Here is a 17495-nt window from a genome sequence, read left to right as displayed (position 1 = left end):
TGCTTTTGATATTACAAATTGAGAAAATGAGTCCCATCCCATGTGCCCCATCGAGATTTGCTGGCTTTTATAATGCCTGGCGATTGAAAGTGTTTATTTTATAATTTTGTTCCGGCAACTTCATGTAGTATACATAGTAGGAGGGATTTACTACCATTTTTGGTAAGGGTTTAATGACGTAATGTCCACAGCCAGCGCCCCTTTACACAAGCAGTATACGCGCTCCACTTTCTAAATCAGACTGTACAGTGAATATGGCGTGTGGCTATAGACATAGAGCTGCCCCAAAAACAAACTAGAATTTATATTTCCTATCCGTTTTTGTAGAAGACAGCTGGATCATACAGTTCTCGTGTAGTACGACATATGTCCGCTGAGTGGTGAATCTGATTTAATCTTGTTCCTTTTTTTATTTTACCTTTTTTTCTGAGCTGGCGGGAGAGCACTTGCTAAAGCTGGAAGGGGCGGGTGCTAGCAGCTAAGCTAGTTGGCGTTAGCAACACAGTACCACACACCGACCACGGGAGAAGCTTGCTAGATGACATCAGCAGCCAAACAGATTTTACATTTTTTCCTTTTATTTGCTTTTCCCCTTTGATTAACTGTTCAATTTTTATTCTGAAATTAATACCCAACAAGCTAGCTAACTGACAACAGTCACAATGTCTGATAATCAGAGCTGGAACTCTTCGGGTTCAGAGGAAGATTTAGAAACAGAGTCAGGACAGCCTGTTGTTGGGTCAGCAGAGTCCGGGGGAATCCTCAGCAAGGTAAGAATAAAACGGTTTATATCTGAGAACAGTTTGGAGATAACTGGTTACCACTGCGTATAATGTAAGTTAGCTCTTTACCTATTTACTGCGAAGTGATCACCCCCGTTTTGGCAAACGTAGGTAGCTAACCTTCATGGGTTGGTCAAATAACAATATATGACTAGAAAACGTTACTGATAGGCTAATGTTTTGTTTGTTATGTATTACACGTTTGTTTGTCTGAGAGTGTTTTTGAAATGTACAATTATAGAGTTTAAATACAATAACAAGAAAGGATACTGTAACGTTAGCCACTTTTTAAATTGAGATTGACAGCTGGTTGACCAACCTCGACTTTTTTGGGGGTCTTTCACGTCTTGCTGTTAAACTCAACTTAAAGCTTAAAGCTAGTCAAGTACACGTGAAGTGGTTGCATTGGATGCCTGGATGAATTTGGAAATGAACGTTACATAACTATTGTTTCATGTGGACTAGCTGTTTGGGTTTGTTTAAAGAAGTGTGTGCGTGCCTCTGAGGGTGTATACTTGACATTATGGGTATGGCAGTACATGGAGTGACTGTGATGATTGGCAAATGGTTAGCAAAGATGTTTTAAGAGGGACTGGGAGTTCAAAGAACAGTATTGTATTTTCCAGTCTTGTATTTGCTTGGCTGGTGTAAGAAAAAACGTGTCATGCTTCAATCAGGTGCCCTGTTGTCAACTTGCCAATCCACGTTTTGGAGCAAAAGCTAGATAATGTTTGCTTGCCTTGCAATACTGTGTTTGCAGCGGGTCATGCTGTGATAACGAAAACCAAAGATTTGGCCCGTCTGTCAGATACTATCAGGCTTTCCTCCCAAGTTTCCTTCCCTAACGTTATTCCCCACATAAACGTGCCAATTTCCCTTCTTTCCTCTAGTGGACGAACTACATTCATGGCTGGCAGGACCGTTGGGTGATGTTAAAGAACAACACGCTGAGCTACTACAAGTCCCAGGACGAGAGGGAGTTTGGCTGCAGAGGGTCCCTCTGCCTCAGTAAAGCTGTCATCACTGTGAGTTCAGACAGACTTGCTACCTGCTTCAGCTTAACTTTCAGAGCACACATCCTCCCCGCGCTATGACACAGGAAGACATGGAAAAGATCGAATCGTGGCCATACATGTATGTCCAATGCGCATGTAGGAAGCGTGGCAGACCATCAGGAACTGGAAATGCGCAATTCTAACAGTAACAGCCAATACAGTGGTTAATGCCAAGGAAATGTCTGCGTTACTGTGACGAGACGCATTTGGATCCGTTGGCCTTGTCGTGGTAATGAAAGGCTGGAGTGTTTGTGTGTTGTGCAACAGAGATGTGTGGTAATCAGGGGAGGTTTTGGGGATATGGAACTACCTAGAGTGGAGATTAGGGCCATTGTGGTGTCTCCTGATTCAGGCTGTGCCAAGTAAAGACAGGCGTGCACACACACACACACACACAAACAAACAAAATGTGGCCTCACAAAGTTGGCTGGGTTTCCTGTCACCATGGCTGTACTGAACCCCCAGCGTGGTCTGTAGAACACTGCAGTCCGGGCTAGCACGAGGTTTAACAGCTTGTCAGGTGACAGAGTTCACCGTGAGAGGGCTGGACCATTGTCTGACACTCTTTCCTGGAAATCTCCAGACTTCGACGATGTAATTCGAGTGTTGACAGATTACAAACGACGACTGAACGCTTGAGCAACACTACGCACAATATCGCTGCTAACTAACTTCCTAAAATGTATGAAACACACATCTATATGGAAGATGTATATATATTTTTTCTCTCCCTCCAACGGAGTTGGAATTGTTGTGTCAACTAACAAAGTGAGCGCTGTCCTCCGTCAGGCTGTTAAACCTGTTGAACCGAGTCCCTTAATCATTAAGCTGCGGCTAGTCTGGTCCCCTGGCCTTCGTCACTCTGTGATGCGCACACAGCTGACTCCCATCTGCATCCAGCCCTGGTGGCCCCTGGTGGCCCCTGGTGGCCCCCGGTGGCCCCTGGTGGCCTGCTTATCGCACGTTTCACACTCTCTCCGTCACCTCTCGGTGGAGGCCGGGTGACTGATTGACGGAAGCCTGTCCCAGAAGGCTCTGTTGACTCTGTGTGACCGTGAGCATCAGTGACTTACTGTTTCAGTGTCTGGGCCCTGGGTCTGAGGCCTCTAATCTGCCCCCATTCACACTGTGTTTATTCAGCTTTGCCCGTCACCCGTGCTATTGTCAATACCAACTGTGTGTGTGTCACTGTGTGTGTGTCACTGTGTGTGTGTCACTGTGTGTGTGTCACTGTGTGTGTGTCACTGTGTGTGTGTGTGCCTTTCTGGTAACCTACCTACAGTATGCAAACGGCCTAGCTTAGCGTCCAGTGTTAGCGTGGACGTGTTTGCCGAATACGCTGGATGAGAGCGTCTGCTAAATGACTAAATGAATAAGATTCTTAGAATTCACGAAACTCAACGTCACTTTATTTTCCGACACGGTGGTCCGCGTGGAACCAAATGCAACGCAGTGCAGAACCAGCAATACGCGCATGATCTTGGCATTTCACAAGTCTGCTGTGGTTTAAACGCCTGGCAGTCTTCCCTCTGAGGATGGGGGGGGGGGGGGGGTCTGCATATACCAGAAACTCTGCGCCTATAGACATTTGTTCCAGTGTTTCCAAAAACAACTCCCTTTTATGTAGGGTCAGTTAAAGCCATAATGATTTAACATTTGTGAATCATTCAGCCGACACATACACAGAGCATGAGCCGGGGGGGGGGGGGGGTGATTGAATGCGCTCAGAAGCAACAGGATTAGACGATCTGGTAATCAGATTAGAATCTACAATGTCTCATTGTGTTATCGGGACACACTAACACAAATCCAAGAGAACATGGCGAAGAATAGCCAGCCTGGCATTTTCGATAACAGACAATCGAGTTCCCAAATGGTTGCGATTGCATTTGGGTCTGGAATGTTCCATTTTCCGGCGTGTTCCATTTTCCGCCGCCATGTGTTCTGGGCCTGTGTCAGGGGCAGGTGGCCTGAGGGATGCTTATTTTGGCCTCGGATGACGTCTCTGTTAGTCAGTCAACCTTGTCACCACATCTCAAACAAGGCCAAAAGGCACCGTAAGACAAACACGCGCACACACACACACGACTGCCCCCATTTGTAGAGTAGCAGATGCTCTTACCGGGTGAACCTGAAGGCAGTAGAGTTTCAGAGGCAGTCAGGGATGCAAGGCAGTAGATCTTCAGAGGCAGTCAGGGATGCAAGGCAGTAGAGTTTCAGAGGCAGTCGGGGATGCAAGGCAGTAGAGTTTCAGAGGCAGTCGGGGATGCAAGGCAGTAGAGTTTCAGAGGCAGTCGGGGATGCACACTGCAGCCTGGAGAATCACCTGCCTCTTAGAAACAGCCCCACCAGGAGGCACAGCACCCCCCTCCTCTAAACCCTGATCTGGGACCAGCCCGGTCTGTCTCTCCCTCTGTGGGTGAGGTCCGAGTTTGGGCGGCTAGACTGGTCCCAGACCTGTGTCTGAGGAGGGCAGGTGCTTAGACAGAGGAGGTCAAAGGTCACGGAAGAAGGTGGAAGCTTGGAGAAGCGCGCACAGAGAGCGTCTCTGGACAGCGGCGGGAGTGCAGCTCACATCCTCCGAGAGTTCCTGCATTTTGGAAGCGTTTCATTCGCAGTAGAACAACCATGTCAGTCTGGCGAACATCGTCTTGATGCTGCTGTGACGGCAAACAGGCCTCAGGTAACCGGGCAGAGAAAACGCACACCTGTCGATCGAAGCCTTGTGTGCTTGTTTAAAGGGTGTTTCACGACGAAGCGCTGGCGGCTAGAACAGGAGTGACTGTTGGCAGGAGACAAAGGCTGTGTGTGTGTTTGTGTGTGTGTGTGTGTTTCTCTTGGGCTTGGATTAGCTCTCCACCATGTCCAGACAGGCAAGAGCGAAGATCCCAGGCAGGTAACATGTCCCAGCAGGAGAACAGGCCTAGGAGGGGCTGCCTTGGTGTGTGTGTGTGTCTGCGTGTGTGTGTGTCTGCGTGTGTGTGTGTCTGCGTGTGTGTGTGTCTGCGTGTGTGTGTGTCTCGTCCTGAGGCATGTCCCGTCCCTGAGGGAAGCAGGATAACCTGCGGTAACCAGGCGCTAGGGGAAAACAGACCAGGACAGTCTGTCTCTTCTCTCTGAGATGAAAGACGACGGCTCTCGGACAGTCTGTCTCTTCTCTCTGAGATGAAAGACGACGGCTCTCCACACCTGCTCCAACACTACTGAATGTTATGGAAGACTTCTCTGCACCAGACTAACACACTCCGGAGCCTGCTGTTCTCTCTGTGTGTGTGGATACACGTGTGTGTGTCTGTGTGTGTGTATGTTACTGTGTGTGTGTGTTGCAGCAAATCTGCCATGGTGCTTGTAGAACGGCTGAGTGGTCACACAGCTCAGAGTCTTGTGGTTCTGCAGGCTGGGCACTCCTCCCCCACCCCTCCCCTCCCCCACCCCTCCCTCTCTCATTCAGTCCAATTTGGACAGTCAGCTGAATGCTATTACAGCTAGTGTGCCTGGCAGGCCCTCTACAGCACGGCTCACACACACACACACCACTGGGCACAGGCTGAGATGGAGATGGAGAGAGTGTGTGTGTGTGTGTGCGTACTTCAGAGCGAGAGTGTGTTTGGTTAACCCTAACAGGGCACTGACTGGTTCCCTATGAGGCACTGGGGCCGTGGTTGACATGAAGTCACAATGGAGACGTTTGGATTGGGCACGCGTCCTGCTGTCTCTGGTTTAGACAGCACTCGGGGGGGGGGGGGGGGGGGGGGAGAGAGAGAGAAGGTTTGAAACCGGCGGTCCAGAATAGCTAGCCATCCAGCTAATCTGATGGAGCGCTTTGGCAGCACTCTGAACTCGATGTTACTGTTGTTGGTGCGACAGTAGGTCTGTTGCTGTTTCGGGGGACTCGGATGGGAAATGCAACCAATTTGGAATTGCTTTTAAGCACAGGAAAGGTCAAAAATAGATGTATTGATGTGCATGAGATACAAGTTCAGTGTCAGGGGAAACACTGAAGTCGACCACCATATAAGTGTCTGTCTGTGTAAACAGAGTACTACAGTTGAGTCGGCAGAGTGCTGTTCTAGCCTAATGCCACCATAATGCATCATTAACTCCAGGTTCAGCTTCTACTCTTGCCATGGTCAATGCACCCCACTCACTCACTCACTCACTCACTCGCAGAGACACATGTACACACACACAGTAGGCTACCATATGCCTGGGACCAAGTCTGATCTAGACTGTGTTTTGGATCCTTCATACATGAAGCTATCTTCCTCCTGTGGCCCTCTGCAGGAGTAACCTGGGAGCTGGCTAGCTGTGAGCTGGCTAGCTGGGAGCTGGCTAGCTGGGTCCTGGGAGCTGGCTAGCTGGGTCCTGTGAGCTGGCTAGCTGGGTCCTGTGAGCTGGCTAGCTGGGTCCTGTGAGCTGGCTAGCTGGGTCCTGTGAGCTGGCTAGCTGGGTCCTGGTCCTGGGAGCTGGCTAGCTGGGTCCTGTGAGCTGGCTAGCTGGGTCCTGTGAGCTGGCTAGCTGGGTCCTGTGAGCTGGCTAGCTGGGTCCTGGGAGCTGGCTAGCTGGGAGCTGGCCAGCTGGGTCCTGGGAGCTGGCTAGCTGGGTCCTGAGAGCTGGCTAGCTGGGTCCTGGGAGCTGGCTACTTGGGTCCTGTGAGCTGGCTAGCTGGGTCCTGATCCTGTGAGCTGGCTAGCTGGGTCCTGTGAGCTGGCTAGCTGGGAGCTGGCCAGCTGGGTCCTGGTCCTGGGAGCTGGCTAGCTGGGTCCTGGTCCTGGGAGCTGGCTAGCTGGGTCCTGGTCCTGGGAGCTGGCTAGCTGGGTCCTGGTCCTGGGAGCTGGCTAGCTGGGTCCTGGTCCTGGGAGCTGGCTAGCTGGGTCCTGGGAGCTGGCTAGCTGGGTCCTGGGAGCTGGCTAGCTGGGAGCTGGCTAGCTGGGTCCTGGGAGCTGGCTAGCTGGGTCCTGGGAGCTGGCTACTTGGGTCCTGTGAGCTGGCTAGCTGGGTCCTGATCCTGTGAGCTGGCTAGCTGGGTCCTGTGAGCTGGCTAGCTGGGAGCTGGCCAGCTGGGTCCTGGTCCTGGGAGCTGGCTAGCTGGGTCCTGGTCCTGGGAGCTGGCTAGCTGGGTCCTGGTCCTGGGAGCTGGCTAGCTGGGTCCTGGGAGCTGGCTAGCTGGGAGCTGGCCAGCTGGGTCCTGGGAGCTGGCTAGCTGGGTCCTGAGAGCTGGCTAGCTGGGTCCTGGGAGCTGGCTACTTGGGTCCTGTGAGCTGGCTAGCTGGGTCCTGATCCTGTGAGCTGGCTAGCTGGGTCCTGTGAGCTGGCTAGCTGGGAGCTGGCCAGCTGGGTCCTGGTCCTGGGAGCTGGCTAGCTGGGTCCTGGTCCTGGGAGCTGGCTAGCTGGGTCCTGGTCCTGGGAGCTGGCTAGCTGGGTCCTGTGAGCTGGCTAGCTGGGTCCTGGGAGCTGGCTAGCTGGGTCCTGGTCCTGAGAGCTGGCTAGCTGGGTCCTGGGAGCTGGCTACTTGGGTCCTGGGAGCTGGCTAGCTGGGTCCTGATCCTGTGAGCTGGCTAGCTGGGTCCTGGGAGCTGGCTAGCTGGGTCCTGTGAGCTGGCTAGCTGGGTCCTGGGAGCTGGCTAGCTCGGTCCTGGGAGCTGGCTAGCTGGGTCCTGTGAGCTGGCTAGCTGTGAGCTGGCTAGCTGGGTCCTGGGAGCTGGCTAGCTGGGTCCTGGGAGCTGGCTAGCTGTGAGCTGGCTAGCTGGGTCCTGGGAGCTGGCTAGCTGGGTCCTGGGAGCTGGCTAGCTGTGTCCTGGGAGCTGGCTAGCTGGGTCCTGGGAGCTGGCTAGCTGTGTCCTGGGAGCTGGCTACTTGGGTCCTGTGAGCTGGCTAGCTGGGTCCTGGGAGCTGGCTAGCTGGGAGCTGGCTAGCTGGGAGCTGGCCAGCTGGGTCCTGGGAGCTGGCTAGCTGGGTCCTGGTCCTGGGAGCTGGCTAGCTGGGTCCTGAGAGCTGGCTAGCTGGGTCCTGGGAGCTGGCTACTTGGGTCCTGTGAGCTGGCTAGCTGGGTCCTGATCCTGTGAGCTGGCTAGCTGGGTCCTGTGAGCTGGCTAGCTGGGAGCTGGCCAGCTGGGTCCTGGTCCTGGGAGCTGGCTAGCTGGGTCCTGGTCCTGGGAGCTGGCTAGCTGGGTCCTGTGAGCTGGCTAGCTGGGTCCTGGGAGCTGGCTAGCTGGGTCCTGGTCCTGAGAGCTGGCTAGCTGGGTCCTGGGAGCTGGCTACTTGGGTCCTGGGAGCTGGCTAGCTGGGTCCTGATCCTGTGAGCTGGCTAGCTGGGTCCTGGGAGCTGGCTAGCTGGGAGCTGGCTAGCTGGGTCCTGGGAGCTGGCTAGCTGGGTCCTGGGAGCTGGCTACTTGGGTCCTGTGAGCTGGCTAGCTGGGTCCTGATCCTGTGAGCTGGCTAGCTGGGTCCTGTGAGCTGGCTAGCTGGGAGCTGGCCAGCTGGGTCCTGGTCCTGGGAGCTGGCTAGCTGGGTCCTGGTCCTGGGAGCTGGCTAGCTGGGTCCTGGTCCTGGGAGCTGGCTAGCTGGGTCCTGGGAGCTGGCTAGCTGGGAGCTGGCCAGCTGGGTCCTGTGAGCTGGCTAGCTGGGTCCTGAGAGCTGGCTAGCTGGGTCCTGGGAGCTGGCTACTTGGGTCCTGTGAGCTGGCTAGCTGGGTCCTGATCCTGTGAGCTGGCTAGCTGGGTCCTGTGAGCTGGCTAGCTGGGAGCTGGCCAGCTGGGTCCTGGTCCTGGGAGCTGGCTAGCTGGGTCCTGGTCCTGGGAGCTGGCTAGCTGGGTCCTGGTCCTGGGAGCTGGCTAGCTGGGTCCTGTGAGCTGGCTAGCTGGGTCCTGGGAGCTGGCTAGCTGGGTCCTGGTCCTGAGAGCTGGCTAGCTGGGTCCTGGGAGCTGGCTACTTGGGTCCTGGGAGCTGGCTAGCTGGGTCCTGATCCTGTGAGCTGGCTAGCTGGGTCCTGGGAGCTGGCTAGCTGGGTCCTGTGAGCTGGCTAGCTGGGTCCTGGGAGCTGGCTAGCTCGGTCCTGGGAGCTGGCTAGCTGGGTCCTGTGAGCTGGCTAGCTGTGAGCTGGCTAGCTGGGTCCTGGGAGCTGGCTAGCTGGGTCCTGGGAGCTGGCTAGCTGTGAGCTGGCTAGCTGGGTCCTGGGAGCTGGCTAGCTGGGTCCTGGGAGCTGGCTAGCTGTGTCCTGGGAGCTGGCTAGCTGGGTCCTGGGAGCTGGCTAGCTGTGTCCTGGGAGCTGGCTACTTGGGTCCTGTGAGCTGGCTAGCTGGGTCCTGGGAGCTGGCTAGCTGGGAGCTGGCTAGCTGGGAGCTGGCCAGCTGGGTCCTGGGAGCTGGCTAGCTGGGTCCTGGTCCTGGGAGCTGGCTAGCTGGGTCCTGAGAGCTGGCTAGCTGGGTCCTGGGAGCTGGCTACTTGGGTCCTGTGAGCTGGCTAGCTGGGTCCTGATCCTGTGAGCTGGCTAGCTGGGTCCTGTGAGCTGGCTAGCTGGGAGCTGGCCAGCTGGGTCCTGGTCCTGGGAGCTGGCTAGCTGGGTCCTGGTCCTGGGAGCTGGCTAGCTGGGTCCTGTGAGCTGGCTAGCTGGGTCCTGGGAGCTGGCTAGCTGGGTCCTGGTCCTGAGAGCTGGCTAGCTGGGTCCTGGGAGCTGGCTACTTGGGTCCTGGGAGCTGGCTAGCTGGGTCCTGATCCTGTGAGCTGGCTAGCTGGGTCCTGGGAGCTGGCTAGCTGGGTCCTGTGAGCTGGCTAGCTGGGTCCTGGGAGCTGGCTAGCTCGGTCCTGGGAGCTGGCTAGCTGGGTCCTGTGAGCTGGCTAGCTGTGAGCTGGCTAGCTGGGTCCTGGGAGCTGGCTAGCTGGGTCCTGGGAGCTGGCTAGCTGTGAGCTGGCTAGCTGGGTCCTGGGAGCTGGCTAGCTGGGTCCTGGGAGCTGGCTAGCTGGGAGCTGGCTAGCTGGGAGCTGGCCAGCTGGGTCCTGGGAGCTGGCTAGCTGGGTCCTGGTCCTGGGAGCTGGCTAGCTGGGTCCTGGTCCTGGGAGCTGGCTAGCTGGGTCCTGGTCCTGGGAGCTGGCTAGCTGGGTCCTGTGAGCTGGCTAGCTGGGTCCTGTGAGCTGGCTAGCTGGGTCCTGGGAGCTGGCTAGCTGGGTCCTGGGAGCTGGCTAGCTGGGTCCTGGTCCTGGGAGCTGGCTAGCTGGGTCCTGAGAGCTGGCTAGCTGGGTCCTGTGAGCTGGCTAGCTGGGTCCTGAGAGCTGGCTAGCTGGGTCCTGGGAGCTGGCTAGCTGGCTAGCTGACTGCTCAGCAGCCTTGTCTGCGCTCTGATCCATTAGTGGATTGCTTTGCAGGAGTCAGGATGTAATGCTGGCTGAGTCAGTACCGTCCAGGCCTCTGTCAGGCGTTTCCTTTGAGCTTCCACGCTACGGATTTATCTAAAGCAACAGTTTGAGGGTTGCGAGAACGAGTTAAACAGGTGTGTTCCCGTTCCTGCCCCAGCGGCTCACGGAGCCGTGTGTTACACTCCCAGGTGTGGGAAGAAGGAGAGAAAAGGCGGGGGGGGAGGGAGAGAGGGAGGGAGAGAGGGAGAAAGGGAGAGAGAGAGTAGTGATCCCTCTTTTTCAGTGTTGACATTTGAAAAAGAGGTCTTTACAGGAAGTAGGCTAGGTCTTTTCCTCCTCACCCTCTGACATTTCCTGTGCGTGGAGCCGGACAAGGTCACGGCTAAGAGGGGACGCAGGCCACATGCCTGTCCCAACCTGGCCGCTTCCCCCCCCCCCCTCTCTCTCTCTCAAACAGATAAACTTTCTCTCCCTCACATTCTCCTTCCTCCTCTCCTCTCCTCCTCTCACGTTTACATTCAGTCATTTAGCAGACACTTTTATCCAGAGCGACTTACAAGAAAGAGCAAAAGGTGCTTAGGTCAATGATCATAAACAACGAGATAGCCCCCAAAACAATGTGGGTAGCCAAAACATGAAGCATACATTGTGAAAAGCAAACAAGAGCCAATGGGCAGAACCAGAAGAGCATGTAGTTAAACAAATTACAATTAGGCAACATGATCCTCGAAAGTGCCCAGAGTGTACCTGGAGGAAAGCAAGCAACAATTATATAACTCATAGCGAGTACAATTAGTCAAATCAGTTACAACTAACCAACAAGTTCAACAAGTCCCTCAATATGTGTCATTGTGTTCCTGGAGGAAATAAACTAACATCCGATCCAACAAATCTTTTTTCTCCTTCCTCACCAGTTTCTGGAGGCCTGCTCTCAGTGTTTCTGAACCCCAGCTGAACGTTGTGGTTATGTTTGGTTTCGGTTGATCGTTGAGGGTGTGAACCATGTGGAGGGGCCGTTTCCTGCTCACTCAATGCTGCTCTACCCCTCCCCCCCTCACAGACAGGGGGGGAAATAAAGTGAATCAGCCACTGTCCAAATGGCTAGTGAATGTTCACATTCAATAGCCATCAATAGATTTCCATTGTTAGTTTTTTTGGGTGGTGAGGCTGGTGAGGGCATATTTTCCCGGCATTTGGGCTTGTTGCCGCTGACAATGTTGTTTTCGCCCAGCCCTGGTGTTTACCTCCAGTGATGAGAGGTGGCAAAGTTTGGTTATGCAAATAATGAGGCCTGTCACCAATGGTTTCATTATTCAAGCAGACTTTGTGTTGGTTAGCTCTCTCAGAGCTCTCTCCTGTTCCCTGCTCTGAGTTTGTGAACACACACAGTACACACCGCACATGCAACACACACATACACTACACACACACATACAGTACACACACACACTTTATTTTTGTCTCTGTTTCTCGTCTTGTCTCAGCGACCAGACAGATCTGTCTCTGTCTCGAACCTTCTCATCTGTTTACATAAGCTTGGGTTCGTCCCACTAGCTCTGTCCCCAAGTCTCTGACCCCCCCCCCCCCCTCCAGCCCTGGTTCCCAGAACACCCGTGACCCCCCTCGACCACGTTCCTGGAAGCCCATCCAGAGGCCTCGCGGCTCCCATCCCTGCCCCGCGCGGCTCCCCTGGTACCCTCCAATCCCAGCCTGGTCCCAGGGGGCAGGAAGGCTCCACTTTTAACATCTGAGAGACCTGCTACTCTAAACACACCCAGCCCCATCCATCAGCCCTGGAGAGCGCTCCCTGGTTTCATGTGGCCAGAGGGAGCACGTGTTTGTGATGCTAATATGAGAGCACTCTCTCCCTGGAGGAGAGCTTCCCAGCTAGTGCTCCTTTTGACTCCGTGATAATCTTAGCCTCGAGGAAAACGGAAGCTGTGAGCTTTTTCTCCCCTCGACCTTCATGCGTTACCTCTCCCTCCTCATCGACTGTTTCATCTGTGACGGATGTAGCTACCCAACGGAGGGGATCGGATATCGCCGACATCTGCATGTGGATTTGATGTGCCCCTCCCCCCTCCAACCTACCACCCCTCGATCCGCAGTCGATGTTCTAAACACTAAGCTATAACCCCCGTCCCCCCCGTCCCCACACATTAGCCAGACCCCGACCCCTGTAGAAGGGGATCACGTGGTCCAGAAGCGCGGCGAGGCTGGCGTTGGGCGTCGTCGTAGCGGGCTCTCTGCTAGCGTCTGGTGTGGCCGTCCGCAGTTTAGCGCCGCCGCCGCTAGCTACGGTTCTGTCTGACACCCGACTCTCATTCATTTCGTATTTCATGCTCGTCTGTTCTCTAGCGCTCCCTGTGTACCCATCTCTGCTGAGTCCTCGCATGCCCTTGACCACACACACACACACACTCTGGCACACACACACACACATCAGCCCACCCTAAAGCGCTGTGATTAGCTCTGTCTGGTGATTTAGCTCTGGGGTCTTGAGCTTTTCACTGCCGAGGCGTCCTTCGGAGTATCGTAAACACACACACACACACAGCCAGAGGTAGCACTTGTGCCAGTGCAGCATTTTCCCTGAGCAGAGACAGCGAGGGAAGAGAGATCTGTAATGATGCTGTTGGTCTCCTTAAAAGGCCTGCCTCTCTCTCTCTCTCTCTCTCTGCTGCACCCCCAGAGCACAGACCCACAGACTGGAAGATATCTAGTCTGGGAGCCTGTAGGCTGGCATGCTTCAGATGGGTTGTATGTGGGCTGTCAGTGGAGCCTGCGCAGTCCCAGGGTTTTCTGTCTTTGTTCTGTCTGTCTGTCTGCCTGTCTGACTGAGCCAAAGCTGCAGTTTGTCTCTGACCACGCAACCCCCTGGGAGACAGACCAGGAGTCTGCCTGCTAACCCGTTCGGTTATGTCACACACACACACATACACGCACACACACACAGACACTCCAAGCAGAGATTGAAAACAAACCGTTAAAACACTGTCTTGGAGGATGTGCCTGTTTACAGTCGGAGGGTCACATGTCCCAGCTGTTTTTATGGGTCAGGGTGCTCTGCCCCTCCTCCTCTCCTCCTCCTATCCTCCTCCTCTCCTCCTCTCCTCCTCTCCTCCTCTCCTCCCCTCCTCCTCTCCTCCTCCTCTCCTCCTCTCCTCCTCTCCTCCTCCTCTCCTCCCCTCCTCCTCCTCCTCCTCTCCTCCTCTTCTCCTCCTCTCCCCTCCTCCCCTCCTCCCCTCCTCCTCTCCTCCTCTCCTCCTCCTCTCCTCCTCCCTTTCGTTATTCTACTCTCTGTTTAAACTACATGTTTATTTTTCTACTTGTTTATTTACAGTTCTTTAAACAGTCATTGACCCAGTAGTGTGGCCTGCAATGAAATGCTCTCCAGCTGTAGTTTTGTTCGTTGTTCATTTGTCAGTTTGATGGTGTTATGAATATATTCCATATATTTCATAAATGTATAATCATATACTCTCTTTTTGTTTCTATCCCTCTCTCTCTTACTCTCTCTCTCTTACTCTCTCTCTCTTATTCTCTCTCTCTTACTCTCTCTCTTACTCTCTCTCTTTCTCTCCCCCCCGTCTCTCTCTCTCTCCCCCTCTCCCTCTCTCACTCCCAGCCACATGAGTTTGATGAGTGTCGTCTGGACATCAGTGTGAACGACAGCGTGTGGTACCTGAGGGCCCGGGACCCCCAGCACAGGCACCAGTGGATCGACTCCATCGAGCTGCACAGGGTAAGAGGCCCCCTGACCCCGCCCGCTCGGCCCGGCCCGGCCCAGCCCAGCCCTCACACACCCTGCCACTGGCAGGTCGGGATTACGGGCCTTGCGTTGATCAACGTAAACCTAAATCCACTCGAGGTTTTGAAATGTGGTGTTTGGCAGGATTGTGTTGCATTAGTGTGTGTCTGTGTGTGTGTGTGTGTTTCTATCAGAATAACGGGGAGGGGAGAAGAGACAAGGGAGGATTCCCGCCCACATGCCTCGGTCCTCCTGCGCCAGCCGGCCTGCTGGCAAGTCTGGTTGACCTCCGCTCAGTCCGGAATCGTTCACCTGAATCATTCACGTGATTCCTTCACGTGATTCATTCACCTGAATCATTCACCCCCTAGATTACTCCAGAGCCCCTAAACTGTACTGTGTCTGTGCGTTTTTCAATGTTAGTGAGACTCTGTAAGATGAGGTGTGTATGTGGTGTGTATGTGGTGTGTATGAGGTGTGTATGAGGTGTGTATGCGGTGTGTATGCGGTGTGTTTGTGTATAGTGCGTTTCCCTATTGGAAGCAGGTCTGTGCAGATAAGGGGGAGGGAGGGGCGGGAATAGTTTTCTGTCTGTATGAAGGACAACAGATGCAGGGAGGGCTTCTGAACACACGTAGCTACTGATCTGTCTCTACCTCGCACACACACACACACACACACACACACACACACACACACACACACACACACACACACACACACACACACAGATACACACACACACAGATACACACACACACACAGATACACACACACACAGATACACACACACACAGATACACACACACACAGATACACGCACACACACAGATACACACACACACAGATACACACACACACAGATACACACACACAGATACACGCACACACACAGATACACACACACAGATACACACACACACACAGATACACACACACACAGATACACACACACACAGATACACGCACACACACAGATACACACACACACAGATACACACACACACAGATACACACACACAGATACACGCACACACACAGATACACACACACAGATACACACACACACACAGATACACACACACACACAGATACACACACAGATACACGCACACACAGATACACGCACACACAGATACACGCACACACAGATACACGCACACACACAGATACACGCACACACACAGATACACACACAGATACACACACAGATACACACACACACAGATACACACACACAGATACACGCACACACGGATACATGCGTTGAACGAGGCTGTGCATCACTGATCCAGCTTATAATGTTTTCCACAGACGCCTGATCCTCACGGATTGAGGTCTTATTACTCACAGAGGGAGGAGAGAGACAGAGAGGGAGAGAGAGGGAGAGAGAGAGAGGGAGGGGGCAGGGAGGGGCAGGGAGGGGCAGGAGAAATAGGTGGAGAACAGGTTGGGTAAAAAGATTTGGAAATGGGAATTAGAGGGGAGGGTGGAACATAAACATGAAATAATAAGAAGAGAAGAACAGTGTGTGTGTGCAACTGTATCATATTAATACTTCACCCACTTTACCCTCACTGTAAAGTATGTATTCTATGGACAGTAGTTTATAAATCATAAGAACTGGGAGAGAGCTTTGGATGTTTGGAGGAAGGGAAATGAGCCACCACACCCTTCCAGAGTTTTCTAGACATGTGCTGTCACTTGTGGGGAGATCCCTCCCTCCCTTCCACACCTCCCTTCCTCCCAGGGTGACCCTCTGATTCAGCCGGAGCACGGGGAAATGAGTCACACGCACACACACACACACACTCCTGGTGAGTCACCATTCAAGCTCATGTCAGGGGGCCCCCTCTCCCTGTTCCACATGACTCAAAGCTCTTAAGTAGCTGAGTGTCTCTGTCACACACACACACACACACAAATACACAAAGAGTACGCACGCAGACACACACACTCCCTCTCACATACACACAGATAAACTCCCCTTGTCGAGCTCTTATCCCACGTAGACTGGTTACCGTGGCGTCCTGTCCTGGAGTTGAGTTACACGGTCTCTTGCAGGTGCTCTGATAGCGATCTCCTTCTCAGAGGACAAGAGGAACAGGAGATGCAAAAACTGCTACGATTTATTGGTTTCATAGGCCTGGTCCACAACACACACACCTTACAAACTCACACACACGCCTTACGCACATACCTACCATACACCTTACCCACACACACACCTTCCACACACACCTTACCCACACACACACCCCGTACACACACACCAGCATCTCTCCAGTCTGTCCTGGTCATGTGACTGAATCAGCAGCGTGCTCGCTGGAGATGAACTGAATCACGAATGCAGTTCCTTTCTGCAGGTTGTTGCTGCAGAGTGTGTGTTCGTGTGTGTGTGTGTGCGTTTTGTCTGTTTTAGTGTGGTCCTCAGCCGGTTGACACGGTAACCATTATTGAGAGATCCTATCTGCACATCTTTTTATTAATATTATTATTCTGATTTGCCGGGACATACATAGACCTGCTATGATGTGGGTCGGCTTTAATCAAGCAGATAAAAGAAGGTTGTCTTTTTTAATCAGCAGCTGTTTCATACAGAGAGAAGGCTGGGGTACTCCTCTGGCTGCAGCTGATTGGCTGGAAGTGGACAGAGGGGATTGGTCGGAGCGCTGCCCGGCAGGGAAAGGGTTACCATTGGCCGATGACCGATAGTGACTCCTGCATTAGTAGTGGGCTATGCTGCTGCTGCTGATGGAGGGTGCCCCCTTGTGGCTGGGTTTGGAAACACACTTGGTGGAAGCCATTCTATCTTTAATTAACTTAGTCTTTGAGCTCTCTCTTAGAACCTTCTCTCTTTGTCTTATCTCTCACTGTCTGCATCTGTCCCTCTCTTTGTCTCTCTCTCTCTCACTTCTCTCTCTTCATCTCTGCCTCTATCTCTGTCTCTCTCACTCTTCTCTCTCTCTTTGTCTCTGCCTCTCTCTCTCTGTGTCTTTCTCTTCCCCTCTCTCTCATCTCTCTCTGTATCTTTCTCTTCCCCTCTCTCTGCCTCTCTCTCTCTGTATCTTTATCTTCCCCTCTCATCTCTCTCACTCTTCTCTCTCTCTCTTTGTCTCTCTGCCTCTCTCTGTATCTTTCTCTTCCCCTCTCATCTCTCTCTCTCTCTGTGGGTCATTTGAACTGACAGGAAGGGTTACATAAGAGCACACGGGAAGGGGGTATCCTTTATCTGGACAGGAAGTCACCAGATGCTGCATCCTGTCCCTCAGTGGTGACCGTCCCCCGTGTCACGCTGCAAGCCCGGCCTGGCGCCTTGTCACCGCGGCTCGTGACGTGCTCCGCTGGCCTGTAGAGTCCCTCGGCCCAGTATTCACCTCCTCTGTCTTACCTCCTTCCTTTGCTCAAACTGCAGTCCAGGGGGATGAGAGCATTGGAAATAGCACATTTACTCACATTGAGGCAATTACATTTCTATCTTGCCGTACTTGGTGGTGTGTGTGTGTGTGTGTCAGTGTGTGTGAGGTAGTGGTGTAGAGTGCTCAGTGTGTGTGT

The 17495-nt window shown here is 53.6% G+C and overlaps 1 protein-coding gene across 1 annotated transcript in view; it reads left to right on the top strand.

Moving 5' to 3' along the window:
- The first annotated feature begins 225 nt into the window (after positions 1–225).
- LOC134038600 (ceramide transfer protein-like) overlaps positions 226–17495 on the top strand; it is a 26848-nt gene continuing 9578 nt past the window's right edge. The window contains 3 exon segments of the mRNA XM_062484074.1: positions 226–770; positions 1673–1807; positions 13818–13934. Of these exon segments, the coding sequence (XP_062340058.1) occupies positions 663–770; positions 1673–1807; positions 13818–13934 (360 nt within the window). The 5' untranslated portion in view covers positions 226–662.

Source organism: Osmerus eperlanus, chromosome 18, assembly GCF_963692335.1.
Source record: "Osmerus eperlanus chromosome 18, fOsmEpe2.1, whole genome shotgun sequence".
Classification (NCBI taxonomy): domain Eukaryota; kingdom Metazoa; phylum Chordata; class Actinopteri; order Osmeriformes; family Osmeridae; genus Osmerus; species Osmerus eperlanus.
This window is presented reverse-complemented; position numbering and strand designations above follow the sequence as displayed.